General features: G+C 36.1%; 3 protein-coding genes across 3 annotated transcripts; 2 read left to right on the forward strand and 1 right to left on the reverse strand.

The window, feature by feature from the left end:
* On the reverse strand, window positions 2,505–5,673 carry LOC18766160. The gene is made up of 2 exons (XM_007201732.2): window positions 5,187–5,673; window positions 2,505–3,620 (listed from the first exon to the last, which is right to left on the reverse strand). The coding sequence occupies exons 1-2, from the start codon at window positions 5,505–5,507 to the stop codon at window positions 2,784–2,786; spliced, it is 1,158 nt and encodes a 385-aa protein (XP_007201794.1). The 5' UTR covers window positions 5,508–5,673; the 3' UTR covers window positions 2,505–2,783.
* On the forward strand, window positions 8,364–11,303 carry LOC18766854 (glycerate dehydrogenase). Its single transcript, XM_007199862.2, has 13 exons — window positions 8,364–8,555; window positions 8,650–8,733; window positions 8,831–8,971; window positions 9,323–9,444; window positions 9,540–9,621; window positions 9,763–9,835; window positions 9,907–9,998; window positions 10,083–10,157; window positions 10,252–10,359; window positions 10,450–10,527; window positions 10,677–10,721; window positions 10,853–10,967; window positions 11,043–11,303. The coding sequence occupies exons 1-13, from the start codon at window positions 8,433–8,435 to the stop codon at window positions 11,063–11,065; spliced, it is 1,161 nt and encodes a 386-aa protein (XP_007199924.1). The 5' UTR covers window positions 8,364–8,432; the 3' UTR covers window positions 11,066–11,303.
* On the forward strand, window positions 12,729–14,206 carry LOC18768481 (SKP1-like protein 1A). The gene is made up of 2 exons (XM_007201232.2): window positions 12,729–13,377; window positions 13,828–14,206. Exons 1-2 carry the CDS (start codon window positions 13,078–13,080, stop codon window positions 13,999–14,001), a joined length of 474 nt encoding a protein of 157 aa, XP_007201294.1. The 5' UTR covers window positions 12,729–13,077; the 3' UTR covers window positions 14,002–14,206.

Raw genomic sequence — 16,121 nt, forward strand, 5'->3', positions numbered from 1 at the left:
CTGGTTGAGAGGGGTTTTAGAAAATTTATTTTCGAGAGTCATTTCAATCTTTCAGCTCAAGTTATTTGGAAAGTTTTACTCATGTCTGCTATATTATTAGAAAAAAATCTCTTTACAGTCTATATCTTTTGTATTCTTATTAATCTAATTAAAAGTTATTAAAAAAATAAATAGGCTATAATAAAAGATTAGTCAAAAGTGTATTGTCATATAGTGGATTTGTTGTGTTTTTATTAGGGTCGAACACATTGTATCGATTCATGATGATAAAGTGCATATATTCACAACTAGTTAATTTTTGGTATAAACACAATAATGAAAGCTAAAAAGATGAGATCATTCGAATTAATTTCCACTAAGATTTGGATATGCTCAAAATACTTTGTATCATGCCATGTTAAATGTGCCATAAAATGGAAAGAAGAAAAATTGGTAGTTTCGAAAATTAATTAAATAAAATAGTTGGAAGTAATTGAAGGTTTGCGTTTTGGGCAAAACAAAAAAGAAAGTAAAAAAGAAAAGGGGTAAGCGTTGACGGGAGATTCTGGTGCTGTGGTCCTCCTAGTTATCCGCTGTTTACAGTAGTAGCCGTACAGCGTTTTTCTTTCTTCTTTTTTTTTTTTGAACTTTTTTTTATTATTTAAAATTTATCTGATGTGGGGCTCTGATTCAACTTGTTGTGGGTGCAATCTCATTTCTGTGATATTTCTCTCTTCTTTCTGTGTGGGGCCCTTTTCACGATTTTGTGAGGACAATTTAATAATAGTAGGCAGAGATTTCGATTCGCGGGTTTGCTGTTTTAGGAGAAATTGAAATAGGAATTCTCTTTCTCTTTTGTGTACGCCAAGCATAATGGTAATATCTCAATTTGATGTTACAAATTCATTTCAATCATGACACATATCGAGTTTTTTATTATATAAAATTTAGAATTATATTTATAATTCAGTTAAAAAACAATAATACCGAGGACCGATACAAACTAACAACAAATGACCATTGCAATAACGATCATGTGGTTCCACTAACGATCATGCATAATCGAAGAAATTCTGGCACATGCATCTCAACAAAAATTACAAATTCAGAATAATAAAAAAAAGATAAAATTAAAAAAAAATCAAACCATAACAATACAAAATCTCTTAATTTTATTAAAAGAGGTTTCTAGTTCAAATATAAACGAGAAAGTTTTATATCTATAAAAAAAACTCAAGAACTTTACTTTGTGAATTATTGGCGTATGCATGCTTTATAATCTAGATCATGTATCGAAGATAAGATGTCTTTCCAATGAACCCAACGTACGAATGCATGCACTTGTAATAATTACTCAAGAGCATGTTGCCTCTGACAGTAACGTGACAGATACCTATAAAATTAGCAAGACTCTAGGCTGCTGGAAAAATATCAAGAAGTGATATGTCAACAGTTGAGAAAATGCAGCTAACTTACAAATTAAGCATAGAGTTAGTAGCTAATGTAATTTTTTCTCCCTAATACATTATTTTTCAGATGTTAATAGGATTCATTATAGTCAACATGATGCACAAAGACGATACTAGATTTTAACATAATTTTTTATAACAAGAATAAGAATACTATGAGGTCAAACGATATCGATATTGTCAATTTACTTCATAATTTAAAATAAATAAAAATACGCAAGTGGAAGTTTAAATTACAAGGAAGAAAAGTTTCTCAATCACAGGAATTCAAATCAGAGATCACTAATCTACAAATTAAGACTTTTTTCGTTTGATTAGATCCGTTGGTTACCTCGTAAACCTTTTTTTTGGGTTCAACATATGGCTCAATTTACGCCATGTTGTTTGCAAAAAGAGGCCCCAAGTGTCTTTGAGTGCCTATCTGATTTTCTACCTTTACAAATTCCACCTTTTTTTTCTTTTTAGCTGCTAAAAGTCATATTAGATTGAAGACAAAAAGAAAAAAACCAGTGCAAATTCCACATTAGACGCATTGGCTGAACTAGGTAGAGGGCTGCTATGGGCTCTAGCCTAGGTAACTTTTTTTAAAATTAAAATAAATTATATGTATTTTAATATTATTCATCCTATAAAAGCTTAGCATAGCCCACTCAAATGTAGCCTTGTAATTCGTTGTTCACTCAATTTTGTAGGCCTATAATTATCTTATATTCAATTTTGTAGGCTTATAATTATCTTAATAAACACTCATGATTTTAACTCTTTATCTTTTATTTTTTTATCCCAATGTATACTTTGATTTCTAAAAAAACCTATAGAAACAATAAGTACCCAAAAAATATTGGTTATTAAAGTTTAAACTAATAGCTATAGCTAGCTTACCTATTGAAAAATTTCTAATTCCGGCCCAAACAATGTCTTCACTCTGTCGACATTGCAGATAACTGGATATCATTGCTTGGATGGGCAGCAGTCGAGACTATTTTGGATGCGGAATTTACATTTCCATAAATGATTACTGCTATGAACTGGTGCAACAAAATAGAACCATTTGTGTAGATAAAGGTTAACCATTTAACATAAAGCAAATCAAGTAATGCAAATCGTTAAGCCAATCTGATTTCCACCATAAAAGAATTACAACTGTAGAAAGGTTGCCCCTCTATATTAAAACTGGAAAAAGCTTTTAAAAGAAAATATGATGGTACTCTCACTGAGAAATGGTGCTGCGCAGATGAACTTTTGCTCTAAACAAATCGAATAATCCTTCTAAGATCTTTATCTAACACTCATGGAGAAGCCTGCGAAATGTGAATCTTAATTCGGTCAAAAATACTAATACAGGCTATACCCGAAGAACTGGCTGATGATTATGGCAAACCCGAGAGCAATTGCAACCAGGGAAGATGCCCATGTTAGCTTCTCTGTTATTCTGGGAACTCTATCCTTTAGTGCCTGACTACATGAGCCTAGAAAGACTGTATAGCTTCCCATTGCAACCACGGTCCCAACTAAAAACATAACCAGAAATGCAGCACCAGCAATGCGAGATGGCAAGGCAAGCGCGGGTAAGACCATCATCAATGCATCTGGCTGCAGCCCATGGACAATTCCAGTGGCAAAAGTAGCAAAGCCAATCTTCTTCTTCCCAACTGTAGGGGTTTCTAGAGATTCATATACACTAACATCACACTCGCCATTCTCTAAGGCAACGCAAGGACTTGGGACTTCTGAAGCTTCCTTAATGCCCATAGCACCAATAACTAGAAGAGTAATGCCCACAACTCTTGTGCCCCAGGTTCGGATGATTTCAATGTGAAGCCGATCCTTTAGCAGTAGAAATATTAAGCCAAAGATAACCTGGCCAGCGTCATGACCGCATCCCCATAGGGCTCCAACTAAAGCACTTTCAATGCGGGTGCGTCCTATTGAGAGTGGAGCCAAAGCAGCTAGGTGGTCAGGCCCTGATAATGTGTGTAAACAACCAGCAAAGAAACCAGTCCATGCACTACTAAGTAATTCAGTCTGGATCAGTCTTCTCCCAATAGCAGCAGCCGGGCTACCTGTCTTTGTTGCAGTTTGAAAGGATGCAAAAGCTGCTGGTGCAAAAGCTGGTTGTATTAAGATCAAAACAAGAGCAGAAAGCACAACAAATGCCCCAGTGGTGATGGCCTGGACATGTTAGGAATATAAACGTAAGTTATCTGGTCAAAATAAATGGATTAATGGTTGCATGTGAAAAGTGAAAGTAACTGTAGGTGGGAATTTGCAGCCCCACCTCCACGCCAAAAAGAAAGAAACAATATATTCTCAAAGAATATTTTGATATAACTTATAAATTTCATGTTGATAGTAGTTGTAAATCAAATACGAAACTGCCATGGGGTAAGATATAATTGCACCGATGCACACACTTGGACAATAATGAAAACTTGTCTAGACAGTATCATCTACGTTCCTACTCCAATCCATGATTTCTATCATAGTGACTCCCTGTTAAGATCCACAGTCCTCTTCTAAAGATTAGATTTAAAACTTACCCTGAGGGTGCAACCAAGTAGACAAGAAGTTAATAAGAGAGAATCCACTTGACTTGCTGGTAGTTTTGGTATTAACTGTTATGAGATAGCTTGTGTTTAAAGTTCCATCCAGTTTCAATATCTTGCTTACCAATATAATAAGTCGTCAAATTTTGAATATAATGTCTGAAATTTCCTTGTATAAAATCTGAAAATTGTTGAAAATATGAAACGTGAACACAGCCGTATAGCAATCATTTGGAAACTTTGAAAATCTCAGTGCACCCTTGCAGTCTTACAGGGGATAGGTTACTCCAGAATACTGACTGTTACACCTTCGAAAAAACTGTTGAACTTGGCTCATATTACCTTAATGAAAGCATTTGAGACCAACAAAAACACCCAGACCTATACTAAAATCCAACATTGCTAATCTAATGAAGCTACCTACATCCAATCGACTGGTCGGTACATATGCGAAATTCCCTAATTTTGTTCCTTTCTTCCGGCCCCCCATGTCAAAGCTTTGCTGCTAGTGGTTAGTGAGACGAGCTTCAGCCCTAGGACTCCAGTACCATGCCAACTAAGCTATGCTAAGTTTTTAAAAAGCACAGAGAGTTGAGAGGCTTTGTGTTGGAATTGAAAATTTTTACTGACTTATTTCTCCAGGCAGATAAGAGGACTTAGCTACAAAATACTAAACACGTATACCATTCAGTTCTCCAACCGCCTGGAATCCAAAAGATTACTATGGATTATGGATAGGACCAAACTTGACTGTAAGAAATGCATTCTCTTCGAGGACCCCAAAGTCAAATTGGTTGATAATCAAATTTTTGGCAGTTCGAACCACCAAAGACAATCCTTTCAGCCATAAAAAATTGTAAGAGAGTTTACTACAACAAATGAGGCCGCTACTATTGCCTATATGGACGTGAGCTGATAAAGAATGATGGGACATTACCATCTCATATAGGCATATTCTGAAATACAAAGATGATGGCAGATTTAGAGGGCAAAAATAACTACATTGAATTAAAAGATAACTCTTTAGAAAATAACTAAACATTCGATCGCCCATGAAACCAATTGTTTGCAATTTCAAAACATGATTGCAGCAAAAACAACAAAAAAGCCCCCACAAATTTTTTTAAAAATCAAATCAAATATTTTTTATTTATTTATCAATTTCTTTCAATAGAACGAGAGATCATAATACCTTGCGCTGCTTAGAAGCCCCAGTTGCGATCTGATTGAGAAGCTGGTATTTTGGCTCCGACCCATTTGGAGACTCGGCCCGGTTCGACGAGAGATACGGCAAAATGTTCGACGGCGCTGATGGAGGAGGAGAAGAAGAAGACAGTGGAGATGGGTTTTGACGTTTGCAGGAAACCAAGCTGACCCGTCTGAGATTGGGCAGTTGGGAAGCGGGGAGGTTGAGTTTTCCCGAGTCAATGCGACCGAGTCGATGGAGAAAAGGAGAGGGTTTTAGATGAAGTTTCAAAGGGGTTGGGGATGAAGAGGACAGAAGCCTTTCCATGGCTTCTCTCTCCTCTCTCTCTCTCTCTCTCTCTCTACCTCTTTGTTCTCTGTGTGTCTGTGTAAGGGTTTATATTTGGGAGGTAAAGAGAATTTGGAGAGAGAGGGAGAGGGAATGTGGTGAAGAAGTATAACTGAAGAAGATAAGCTCTGGCTCAAAACTCAGAGAAGGTTTAAATTTTAACCGAAAATTGAAAATTGAATATAGAATATTCTAAAATATAATTTTATAATTTATTTTGACGCATCTTAACCCGCCTAAATTGTCAAGCTCTTCAATTTTCTTCTCGAAAATCCCCTTTCTCTACTTCTAAAATAGCTATTTTTTATTAAATTTATTAATTTCTGTTTTTATCAACATTTACCATCTCATTTTATTGAGCTAACTATGGATCAATATGTTAAACCTTTAAATTGAAAAAAGAAAAAATAAAAGAAAAAAGATAAAGTTGCAAGTTTGAAAAAATATTTTAGAGATAGGGGCGGGTGGGGAAGAAGATTGTTCAAATAGAAATTATCTTTTGTTAGAGAAATATTATGAGAGTACGTAATTATCATTTAGATTGTAACCGGATGTAAATTATCTTAAGAAATTATATTTAAAATATGACCTTTTATACATGTTATTGTATATATAAGGAGATTGTAACTCGAGTAATTAAGAGTATGCATATTACATATGAAGTCTCGTGTTTGATAGCCGCTCTAAACTAAACTCTATGAAATAAAGTGGTCTATATATATATATATATATAATGGGTAGGTAACTAGTTGTTATAGTTCTAAACTACATGAACTAAAATTCTAAAACAAATTGTATGGCCTCATTTTGTCCACAACGTCCCCTTTGAACACATAGCCTTCACGTTACTATTTTTCTTCCCTTCCCTTTCCACTTTCCACTTCCTAGTCTTGAAGGGACGCATCAATCCTTATTATTATTCATTAGGATTGTTAAGTGTAGTGGTCAACAACTCACCAATTCCGTCCATTGCTCAAATTGAGTAGAGCCTGCCCTACCATTCCCACCTTCAGCTTTACAAGACAACCGACTTGTCAAATTAATATACATGGGGTCGGACTTGGAGCACACTAAAAACGATTCTTCCTCCTCAACTTTGAACATTTACCACCACATAAATAATAATGTCATACCAAATGAAATTATCAAATAATAATGTCAACTCATAAGAGAAACACGCAAAATACACGAGACTGTTATTATGATTGGTTCATTGATTTTGAAAGTGCCGAGCATAAACAAAAGTTGATTGCTTACTTCTTCTTTTTTTTCGTTATTATTATTTTTGGACTAAAAAGTTTCATAAGAGACTTTTTTTAAAAGTTTTGTGTTGTCGCCCACTTAGCACACCCTATAAGCCTTTTTTAACCGTCCTATAAAAGTTGTTCTCCATCAAGAAGATAATATATTTCACTAAGAATATGAATAAGTGAAGCCTTGTCACATGATTTGGAGAGCACCATTTAGTAGTGGATAAATTTGATGAGTCTATCCAAACTCCACAACACATGTATATACACCATAGATGCAAAGACATATTTATGGGGTGGTTAGGGGTCAATCTTGCTTGGAATAAAACTAGTTGGAAGGTAAATCCAAGTTGGTGGTTGATTTTGAAATTTGGACTTTTTTCTACAGTGAGCTTGGGAGTAGTATTAAATGCCTAAAAGGATAAGGTACCTCCTCCTCCCTTCCTTCCTATGATAGAAGAATCCTGGTTACACATGCTTACACACGCATTCCCCAAGCTTGCTTGTGCTGTGCACACGCACTTAACGAAGAAATTTTGGCCACTTAAATTGTTAAGGTGGCTTGCTATTCACCTTGGGTTTATATTTGCTTCATAAAGCCAGACACCAAGTCAAATCTCCTGCTCAAGAAAAAAGGAGTAAGCCAAATCTGGAATATATTAAGAATATCCATCTGTTTTTTTTTGGTTTTCTTTTTCTGATTGAATCTCCATTTGTTTATCTGCTTTCACTTTTGATGACCCAACAAGTCTGATTATTTCTGAGATATGGGCCTTGAAGTCCAGTTTTGGCAAACTCAAGCTTCATGACTGACAGCTAGTGGGCTGTGTTTAGAGGGAAAGGTTAGACCAACAGAGAAGCAACACTCATTATATTGAGATATGGTCCAAACTTGATAGTTCTTTTCCAGTGGAACAACCTCATCAACTCCAATCTCAAATCAAGACCCATAGACGGTTGCATGGGTCCAAAGACCCACTTCCCTCATTCCATACGAATAATTTTTCGCCTTTGAAATTAGCTGTGGTGAAGGTGAATGAAAAATGAATTAGAATTAGGCTAGATTAAAAAATTGTTAAATTATAGTTATGACCGAGCTACCAAAGTTTTGCAATCAACACACATTGACATTTTAAACCATTTGATGAATAATACATAATCACTAACATAATTTCTTTGATTATTCAAAATACCCCTTAAAAATCAAGGTTCCATCCTATTCCCCATTGCTAGAATTGGGATTCTCATGTGCCTAGAAAATGGTCCAAAGTCATTGGTCACTTTCCTAATCTTATACTAACAAAAGGGTTATGTGTCATCCATCCATGATGCCATGTCATCATTATCTTATACCTAATGAGAGGTCCAAGAACTCCAAAGCAAGAAGAGCCCATCATATTATTTCTGTACCTAAAACCAAAACAAAAAACAAAGAAAGGACCCATCAATCTATCATACAAACCATAAAACCAATAGGTCAATACATCACAAACTCAACAGTCCACACGCTCAATCAATCTTACTGGTGAAGACTACATGTTATTGTACACCACACCACACCACACCATAACAGTTAGAACCAAAAATTTAAAGAGCCCTCTGCTTCTACAGTCGGCATCCTCAGCCAGACCTTTTGAGCTGCTGACAAGCTTTCATGGCCAAACCAGTTTCAATTGAAGTGTGGAACCCACATGGGAAATACAGAGTTGTCAGCACAAAACCCATGCCTGGAACTCGCTGGATCAATCTCTTAATTGAACAAGACTGCAGAGTTGAAGTAATATTCTTTTTTTACTTTCTCAGTTTCTTTAATCTGTTTGGACCATTAGCTATGTGAATTTGATGAGATAATGTTTGATTTTTGTGTTTAGATATGTACCCAGAAGAAAACAATTCTGTCTGTTGAGGATATCATTGCTCTGATTGGGGATAAGTGTGATGGAGTTATTGGACAGGCAAATTTTTTTTTTTTTTTTTTTTGTTGGGTGTCCTTAGAATTTGGATTTTTTGTATTTAAAGTGGTTAATTTGTGTTTGTGTGTTGGTTTTTCAGCTGACAGAAGATTGGGGAGAGACTTTGTTCTCAGCACTTAGCAGAGCAGGAGGCAAAGCTTTCAGTAACATGGCTGTTGGGTACAACAATGTTGATGTTAATGCTGCTACCAAGTATGGAGTTGCTGTTGGAAACACTCCTGTGAGTTTTGCTCTCTCTTTGTTTCCCCCCCCCCCCCCCTTTTTTTTTCTTTCTAGAAAAGTGAATGTTCCAAACTCCACTGCTTGTTTTCTTGTAGTTTTATAGGTACCAATAGTGCAAGTTTTCTCATGTACTTGTGTTTCTGACAGAAGTTTTGTTGATTTCACATATCTTCAGAAATGCTTGCACATATGGTCACTAACCAACATGTCAGGAACCTTATTTACAGAAGACTAGTACCTCTTATCTTCTATTTCTGTTTGGTACATGAAATAAAATTTAGGATTTTAGTTTTTTAGTTCTTTGGAAAAATTGGGGATATTGAAATGGTTTTATTGCTCCTATGGTTAGGGAGTACTTACAGAAACTACGGCGGAGCTGGCAGCTTCACTTTCTGTATCAGCTGCTAGAAGAATAGTTGAAGCAGATGAATTTATGAGGGCTGGCTTATATGATGGATGGCTTCCTAACCTGTATGACTACCGTGTTTATAAAAACTATCGATTCTTCGCTTGTCCATTCATTGTACATGAATTATAAAATTTAGTGGTCTCTTTTACTATGGCAGGTTTGTGGGAAACTTACTCAAAGGACAGACTGTTGGTGTGATTGGAGCTGGTCGTATAGGTTCTGCATATGCCAGAATGATGGTATTTTTCCTGGTCCAATATGTTATTCTTAGTCTAGTGATTGGCAAGCATAGACTTATCCTTGTTCTTTTCCTTTATCCCCTGCTGATTCTCACGATTTATCGCTAACAATCCTGATCAGTGACTGTTGATTTCTAATAGGTTGAAGGTTTCAAAATGAACCTAATTTACTATGATCTGTACCAGGCTACACGGCTAGAAAAGTTTGTTACAGGCATGTCGAGTCAGTTTATTGCATAAATCTTGCCTAACTCTTTTCTGATACCTGTATGTTTCATGTTCCAGCTTATGCTGAGTTCCTTAAAGCCAATGGTGAACAGCCTGTGACTTGGAAAAGAGCAGCAAGCATGGAGGAGGTGCTTCGAGAAGCAGATGTGGTATGGCTCTTGCTCCACTCACACCTTTTTTCCCATTTTTTATTACTCTCTTTCTTATGCCGTGGTTATTGATTCTCATTCTAGATAAGCCTTCACCCAATTCTGGATAAAACCACTTACCATCTAGTCAACAAAGAAAGACTTGCAATCATGAAGAAGGTGAAGCTCGAACGAATGTTTCTTATTTGTATAAAACTGTGAAATATTCACATTTGTATTTACTTGTTGAATAATGTCACATATATATTTACAGGAAGCAGTACTTGTAAACTGTAGCAGAGGGCCTGTGATTGATGAAGTGGCTCTTGTAGAGCATTTGAAACAAAATCCCATGTTTAGAGTTGGTCTGGATGTCTTTGAGGTAAATAATATTACCTTCCCTGCCCAATTCCAGTTTTCTCCTGGTCACCATCTCTAACATTTGAGTGGTTCATAAATGGGGTTGTATCAGGATGAGCCTTACATGAAACCCGGGCTTGCCGACTTGAAGAATGCTATTGTGGTACCTCACATTGCTTCTGCTTCCAAGGTAATTTAGGTCCATATTGTTTTCAAGCTGACAGTTTGGAGACCTACCTTTCTGATTTGAGAACATAGCAATTTGTTACCATATCAAACTAAAGAACTTAGAATTACTCAGATCAGAGAGTTAACCGTGTCCCTTGATGGTTTATGTAGTGGACTCGTGAAGGAATGGCAACACTGGCTGCTCTCAATGTCCTGGTATGTCACTTAACTCTTTGAAAATCGCAGCAACAAAAAGAGAAAAGATTCACATCATTCAAAAATGGCCTCGAATATCTTCATCTGTGGCACTAAAGTACTGACCCCCTTTACATTACTACATGGTTTAGGGAAAAATTAAAGGATATCCAATTTGGTCAGATCCAAACCAGGTAGAACCATTCCTCAACAAGAATGCTCCACCACCGGCCGCCAGTCCTAGCATTGTTAATGCCAAAGCCTTAGGTAACAGTGTCTTTAAAACCATGTCAAGGTCATACAGGAAAATTCTCTTCTGCTGAAACTTCTGTTCCACTGCAGGTTTACCAGTTTCGAGGCTGTGAGCATCGGTGTAAAGGGTTATATTCAGGGCTTTCCTGGTGCAAATGGAGTAATTTTACTGATGGGAAATCCAGGCTCTAGCTACTGAGAGTGCAGTTGTTAAAATTATTAACAATGTATATTTTGTAAGGATCAATGTGGACAAACATGTATATCCACTATGTTGTCTTATAAAATACTGGCTTCAGAATCCTGTCATATATGAGAAGGTAAGGTATATATAATTGTTTTCATCTATAATTCTATGTGCTCAAATTGCGTTGGAAACTTGGAATTTGCTGGTTATATTTGAGGGTTTTTAAGACTCTAGCTACTTTGTTAGTAGCCATTGTTTTTTTGTTTTTTGTTTTGGTTTTGTGGAGAACCTTTCCTATCGAGAGAGGTGATAATATACTAAACTTACAGGCACTACACGGATGCTCAGACTCGAACCCAGGACCTTGGCCAAAGGAGCAATTACTCCAAACCATTACACTAGTCTATGAGTCAAGTTAGTAGCCATTGTTTGAAAGACTTGTGTTCACTTACTCCTCACTTGAGCGACAATGACATTTTACAAATTTGCTTAAATTCTATCATTTAACAAATCCCTTCAAAGAAATTTGGATTCTTTCAACAAATTGCTACATATAGTATTTTTGGATATCAAGAGACATAAAACTGCAATTTCTCGATTCATATAATAGTCATACATACAACAAAAGGAAGTTATGACAATGAGGACAAGAAAGGTAATTACCATGATAAATGTAAAGAAAGATTTCGACCAAACAAAGAAAAAGAAGGATGAAACTTGACGGCCAAGCAAATTCCAATCCAACTGTTACTAATTTTTCCATTTTAAAATCTAAGAACATCTCTAATCAATGTGTCAAAAGTGCCACATAAATAATTAAGGAAGACTTTGGAAAAGCCCAAAGGAGAGAGAAAAATTTTAAAAGAATCCGAAATGGACAAAATTGCCCTTATTTATTTTTTGATTTCCTAAGGAATCTTTTACATTTGCATGTCTTTGGTTTGAAAGTTGAGAGGTTTTTCTGTCTTTTTTGAAAAAGCTTTGGCTTTTTCCAAAAGTGAAAGTTTTTTTATGGGTAAAACCTAAATTTACTAATAATTAATAACTAAAAATAATATCTCACATCACTCAAACCGAATTGTCAAAGCTGATGTGGAATGAAGGTTGAACCTCCGGCCATTACTTTTGACATCCCAAAAGCAAAACGACAAATAAATATTTTATTATTTTTTTGAAGACAGTTGGCTGTTATTTTCATTTTTTATTTTTCTTTTTTATCTTGAATGATTTGACGATTGCAATTTTTTTCCTTCTTTCTCTTTCCAACTTATTTCCTATACCGTTGAACAAATTTCTTTCAACATACAACCCTTTCCCTCCTATCGAACATTTAATTTTTGTTTACACCTCTTTCATTTCATCATGTGCCCACCCCTAGTACATTTTATCATGTTAGTCTCCTTGGTTGAACTATCAATTATACTTTTTTTAAATTGAAAAAAGCTGAATAATATGTATACAATTTTTTTGTTTTTTGTTTTTTGTGTGGATAGAATAATACGTATACAATTGAGGCTATTTTAGTAATTATAGTATAAAACAAAAAAATAATACGTATACAATTGGTCTTGTATTAGACCCGACTGTTTCCTAATGGCAAAAGAAAAAAGAAATAGGATTTATTAACCATGAAAATTCTGGAACATTCTAAAACTCTTTTATCTTCTATCCTTCCGAAACACGACGTCGCGTCTCCGCATAAATTAGGGAATTCCAAATCCTTTTTGGATTTAACCAAAATAAAAAGAAAATAAAAAATAGTCTCCTTTTACCACAGGGAGATTTCAAAGCTAGGGTTAGGTTTACCTTCAGTGCCTATATAAAGCTCCCCAATTTTCACCCTCTGAAGTACCAATTCACCCAAGCACACTCTCTCTCTCACTGCGAAAGCCAAAGAAAAGCTCTCGCACTTTCAATTCTCTGAAACCGTAAGGCGCGATGGCCACTGAGAAGAAGATGATAACCCTGAAGAGCGCGGACGGCGAGATTTTCGAGGTGGAAGAGGCGGTGGCTCTGGAATCGCAGACCATCAAGCATATGGCGGAGGACGACTGCGTTGACAATGCAATTCCTTTGCCCAACGTCGAAAGCCATGTCCTCGCCAAAGTCATAGAGTATTGCCGGAAGCACGTTGAGCTTGCGGCCAATGACGAGAACAAGGACACCGTCAAGGAGTTCAACGATGACTTCGTCAACGAAATTAAGGCCGACCAGAGTGTTCTATTTGATACAATCTTGGTATAGTCCCTCAAAACCAAATCTTTTTCAGTGTTTATGCTTCGTTTTTGTTGCATCTTCTTGAATGTTGTGTTGAATTTTAGTTTTAATTGTGAAAAACTTGAGCAAAAAAGTGGTTTTTGTTTGTGTTTCTTTTGGTGATACTTGGAAAAAAAATTGGATTTTTAATGCCTCTTCTTGACTGTTTGTTGTGGATGATGCTATATTATTTATCTTTAGGATTCAAGAACTTAAGTTTTAGAGTCTCATAGCTTTGTTAATTTCTATCTTTAGGACTCAAGAACTGCAGTTATTATAGTTTGCTGATTGTGATTTTGTGAAATCGTTGAATTTTGTAACTGGAGACCTGTCATTGGTTGTGATTGTAAATGCATCACTGGCTAGGTTTTATCAGCACCAGGTTTTATTATCATCATCTTTTGACTAACAACTTTTTCCCGCCAATTTCAGGCTGCAAACTATCTGAACATCAAGAGCCTGCTGGATTTGACCTGCCAGACTGTGGCTGACATGATCAAGGGAAAGGCACCTGAGGAGATTCGCAAGACCTTTAACATCCACAATGATTTCACTCCGGAGGAAGAAGCGGAAATTCGCAAGGAGAACGAATGGGCATTCGAATGAAGTCAATGGAGTTCCTTGTCCAGAATGTCGATAGTATGCTAGGAATGTTGATATAGTTAGAGGGCCGTTCATATTTTGCTTCTAGAGGAAGTGTCTACTCATCAATTTGCTGAAATCTTACCAAGATTTCTGTAAACCTGTTTTGTTATCTTAATATTAAACGGTTTTATTAGCTAAATTGGTTGCCGCTCTGTTTTTATTTTTATAAATTGGTGCCTGATGTTTTTATTTATGTTTTATAAATTGTGGTAGGAGTTCTTAAATCTATTTTTAAGATTCAAAAACTTTTGGAGTATGCAACTTGAAAACTGTTTTCAAATCTTAAAAATGTGAGAACTGTGGGTTGTTAGAGAAAAACATGGGGGTGTTTTTTAGTTGTTTTTGAGTTTGAGTTTTTAAAATCTAACACTCCCAGCTTTTGCTCATATTCCTACCCTATCTATGAAAAGTGGATGGGTCTGACGCTATTTGCTACAACCCCTTTGATCTCTGGTTTTTTATGGGTCTACTTCCATTCTGTCATGCCCCGAACCTGGCGTATAGTGGCATCATAGAAACTTTGATCTCTCTGTTATATTTGAGAGACCTAACGTTCAATGTTACATAAAAGATTGAAAACCAAAGAACTGATAAAAATATTAGACAAATCAAAATCCAGTGAAGGCAAATAATTCTGTTCAAAAATAGGGTACCAAATCCAACGAGGGAATCAAATTGTTTAGGATTCGGAAGTGAAAGAAATTCTTTTATCTACTAATGACAAATTGGCGTATTACCAAATCACGCGCATGTTGCCACAGTTGTAGATATAAACATCGATAATCAAATCAGATGGGTCTATTTCTCAATCTTTTTTACTATTCAATTGAAAATGTTTGATTCATCTATTATTATAGACAATACTAACAAAAATAGAGTAACATAAGTAAGAAATCAATTCATCATTTGTGACATATACCTATCCAAGCAAATAGAAAAAATAAAATAAAATCTAACAGCCTGCATCATGCAACATGCTTCGATATAGTTCAGAGGAAGCATTGGCAGCACAAAGCTTTGCAGTGAGATTGGTTTTGGCTTCCTCGAGCATCCGACATTTGTCTTCAAGCTCATAAACACGGTTATGATAGGAACTAGCCAAAATAGTTTCATCCCGAAGCTTTCTAGCAAGCTCATCGTTTTTTTCCATAAACCTGAGGGAGTTTTCTTCACAGTCACGAAAACAAGCTCTGTAATAATCAGAGCACTGTGTTGCAGCACAAAGCTTTGCAGAAAGATTGTTCCTCTCTTGCTCCAACTTGAGGACAATTTCTTCATTATGCATCGCAACTTGATAATAGTATTGGTACCAAGAATTTGCTGCAGAAAGCTGTTGAGTTAGTTCAGTTTTCTCATCTTCCCATCTTTTTGTTAGATCTTCTGTGCCATTTTGCACAGTACCTTGGTTTTTTTCGAAAGCTGCAGTTAGAGCTTCAAGTTTTTCGGCAATTTCTCTCTTCTCTTGCTCCCATTTGTTCTTATCTTCTTCGTAAGCGTAAAGCCTTGCCAGCATGTCTTTCTCTAACTTGAAGTGCTTCTCTAGCTCACCAAACAAAGTTTCAGACTCCCGATTCGCTTCAAAACGCATTGCATTAAGCTTTTGATTATGCATTTCCCACACATGGAGAGAATCTTTATATAAAAGTCTCTCTGACTCCTCCAAAAATTCCTTTTCTCTCTTCAAAATACTATTTTCAGCCTTTAATCTCTCAACAACATCAATGTCCACAAGTTCCTCCTCAGTATAGATTCTTACATTTTCAGCTTTCAGTTCATTCTCAATCTCACTGCTCCCATTGCCACTGAGATTAGAAACTTCATCAGCTTTCCTCCGTTCTTTCCAGTTCAAAAAACTTCCCAATTCTGGCAAAATCAAACGTTCCCGTTCTTTTGCTGCTTCTCGGTGATCAACTTCAGATTTTTCTTCCAAATGGTCATGAGCTTCCACCAAATACTCTTCCCATAGGTTATTTTCATCTTTTACTGCCCCTTCTTCAACTTCTGACTTTTCCTTCAATTGGTCATCAGCTTCCACCAAATCCTCTTCCCATTTGTTATTTTCTTCTTTTGCTGATTCTTGG

This window comes from Prunus persica, chromosome G8 (assembly GCF_000346465.2).
Source record: "Prunus persica cultivar Lovell chromosome G8, Prunus_persica_NCBIv2, whole genome shotgun sequence".
Taxonomy (NCBI): domain Eukaryota; kingdom Viridiplantae; phylum Streptophyta; class Magnoliopsida; order Rosales; family Rosaceae; genus Prunus; species Prunus persica.

Excerpts from the sequence above, each read along its gene's own strand:
- LOC18766160 (XM_007201732.2), bottom strand. The coding sequence starts at position 5,507 with ATGGAAAGGCTTCTGTCCTCTTCATCCCCAACCCCTTTGAAACTTCAT. Across the intron at positions 3,621-5,186 it reads GGGCTTCTAAGCAGCGCAAG|GCCATCACCACTGGGGCATT; the intron begins GTATTATGATCT and ends TAACATGTCCAG.
- LOC18766854 (XM_007199862.2), top strand. The coding sequence starts at position 8,433 with ATGGCCAAACCAGTTTCAATTGAAGTGTGGAACCCACATGGGAAATAC. Across the intron at positions 9,836-9,906 it reads GCTAGAAAAGTTTGTTACAG|CTTATGCTGAGTTCCTTAAA; the intron begins GCATGTCGAGTC and ends TTCATGTTCCAG. Across the intron at positions 9,999-10,082 it reads TGCTTCGAGAAGCAGATGTG|ATAAGCCTTCACCCAATTCT; the intron begins GTATGGCTCTTG and ends TTCTCATTCTAG.
- LOC18768481 (XM_007201232.2), top strand. The coding sequence starts at position 13,078 with ATGGCCACTGAGAAGAAGATGATAACCCTGAAGAGCGCGGACGGCGAG. Across the intron at positions 13,378-13,827 it reads TTCTATTTGATACAATCTTG|GCTGCAAACTATCTGAACAT; the intron begins GTATAGTCCCTC and ends CGCCAATTTCAG.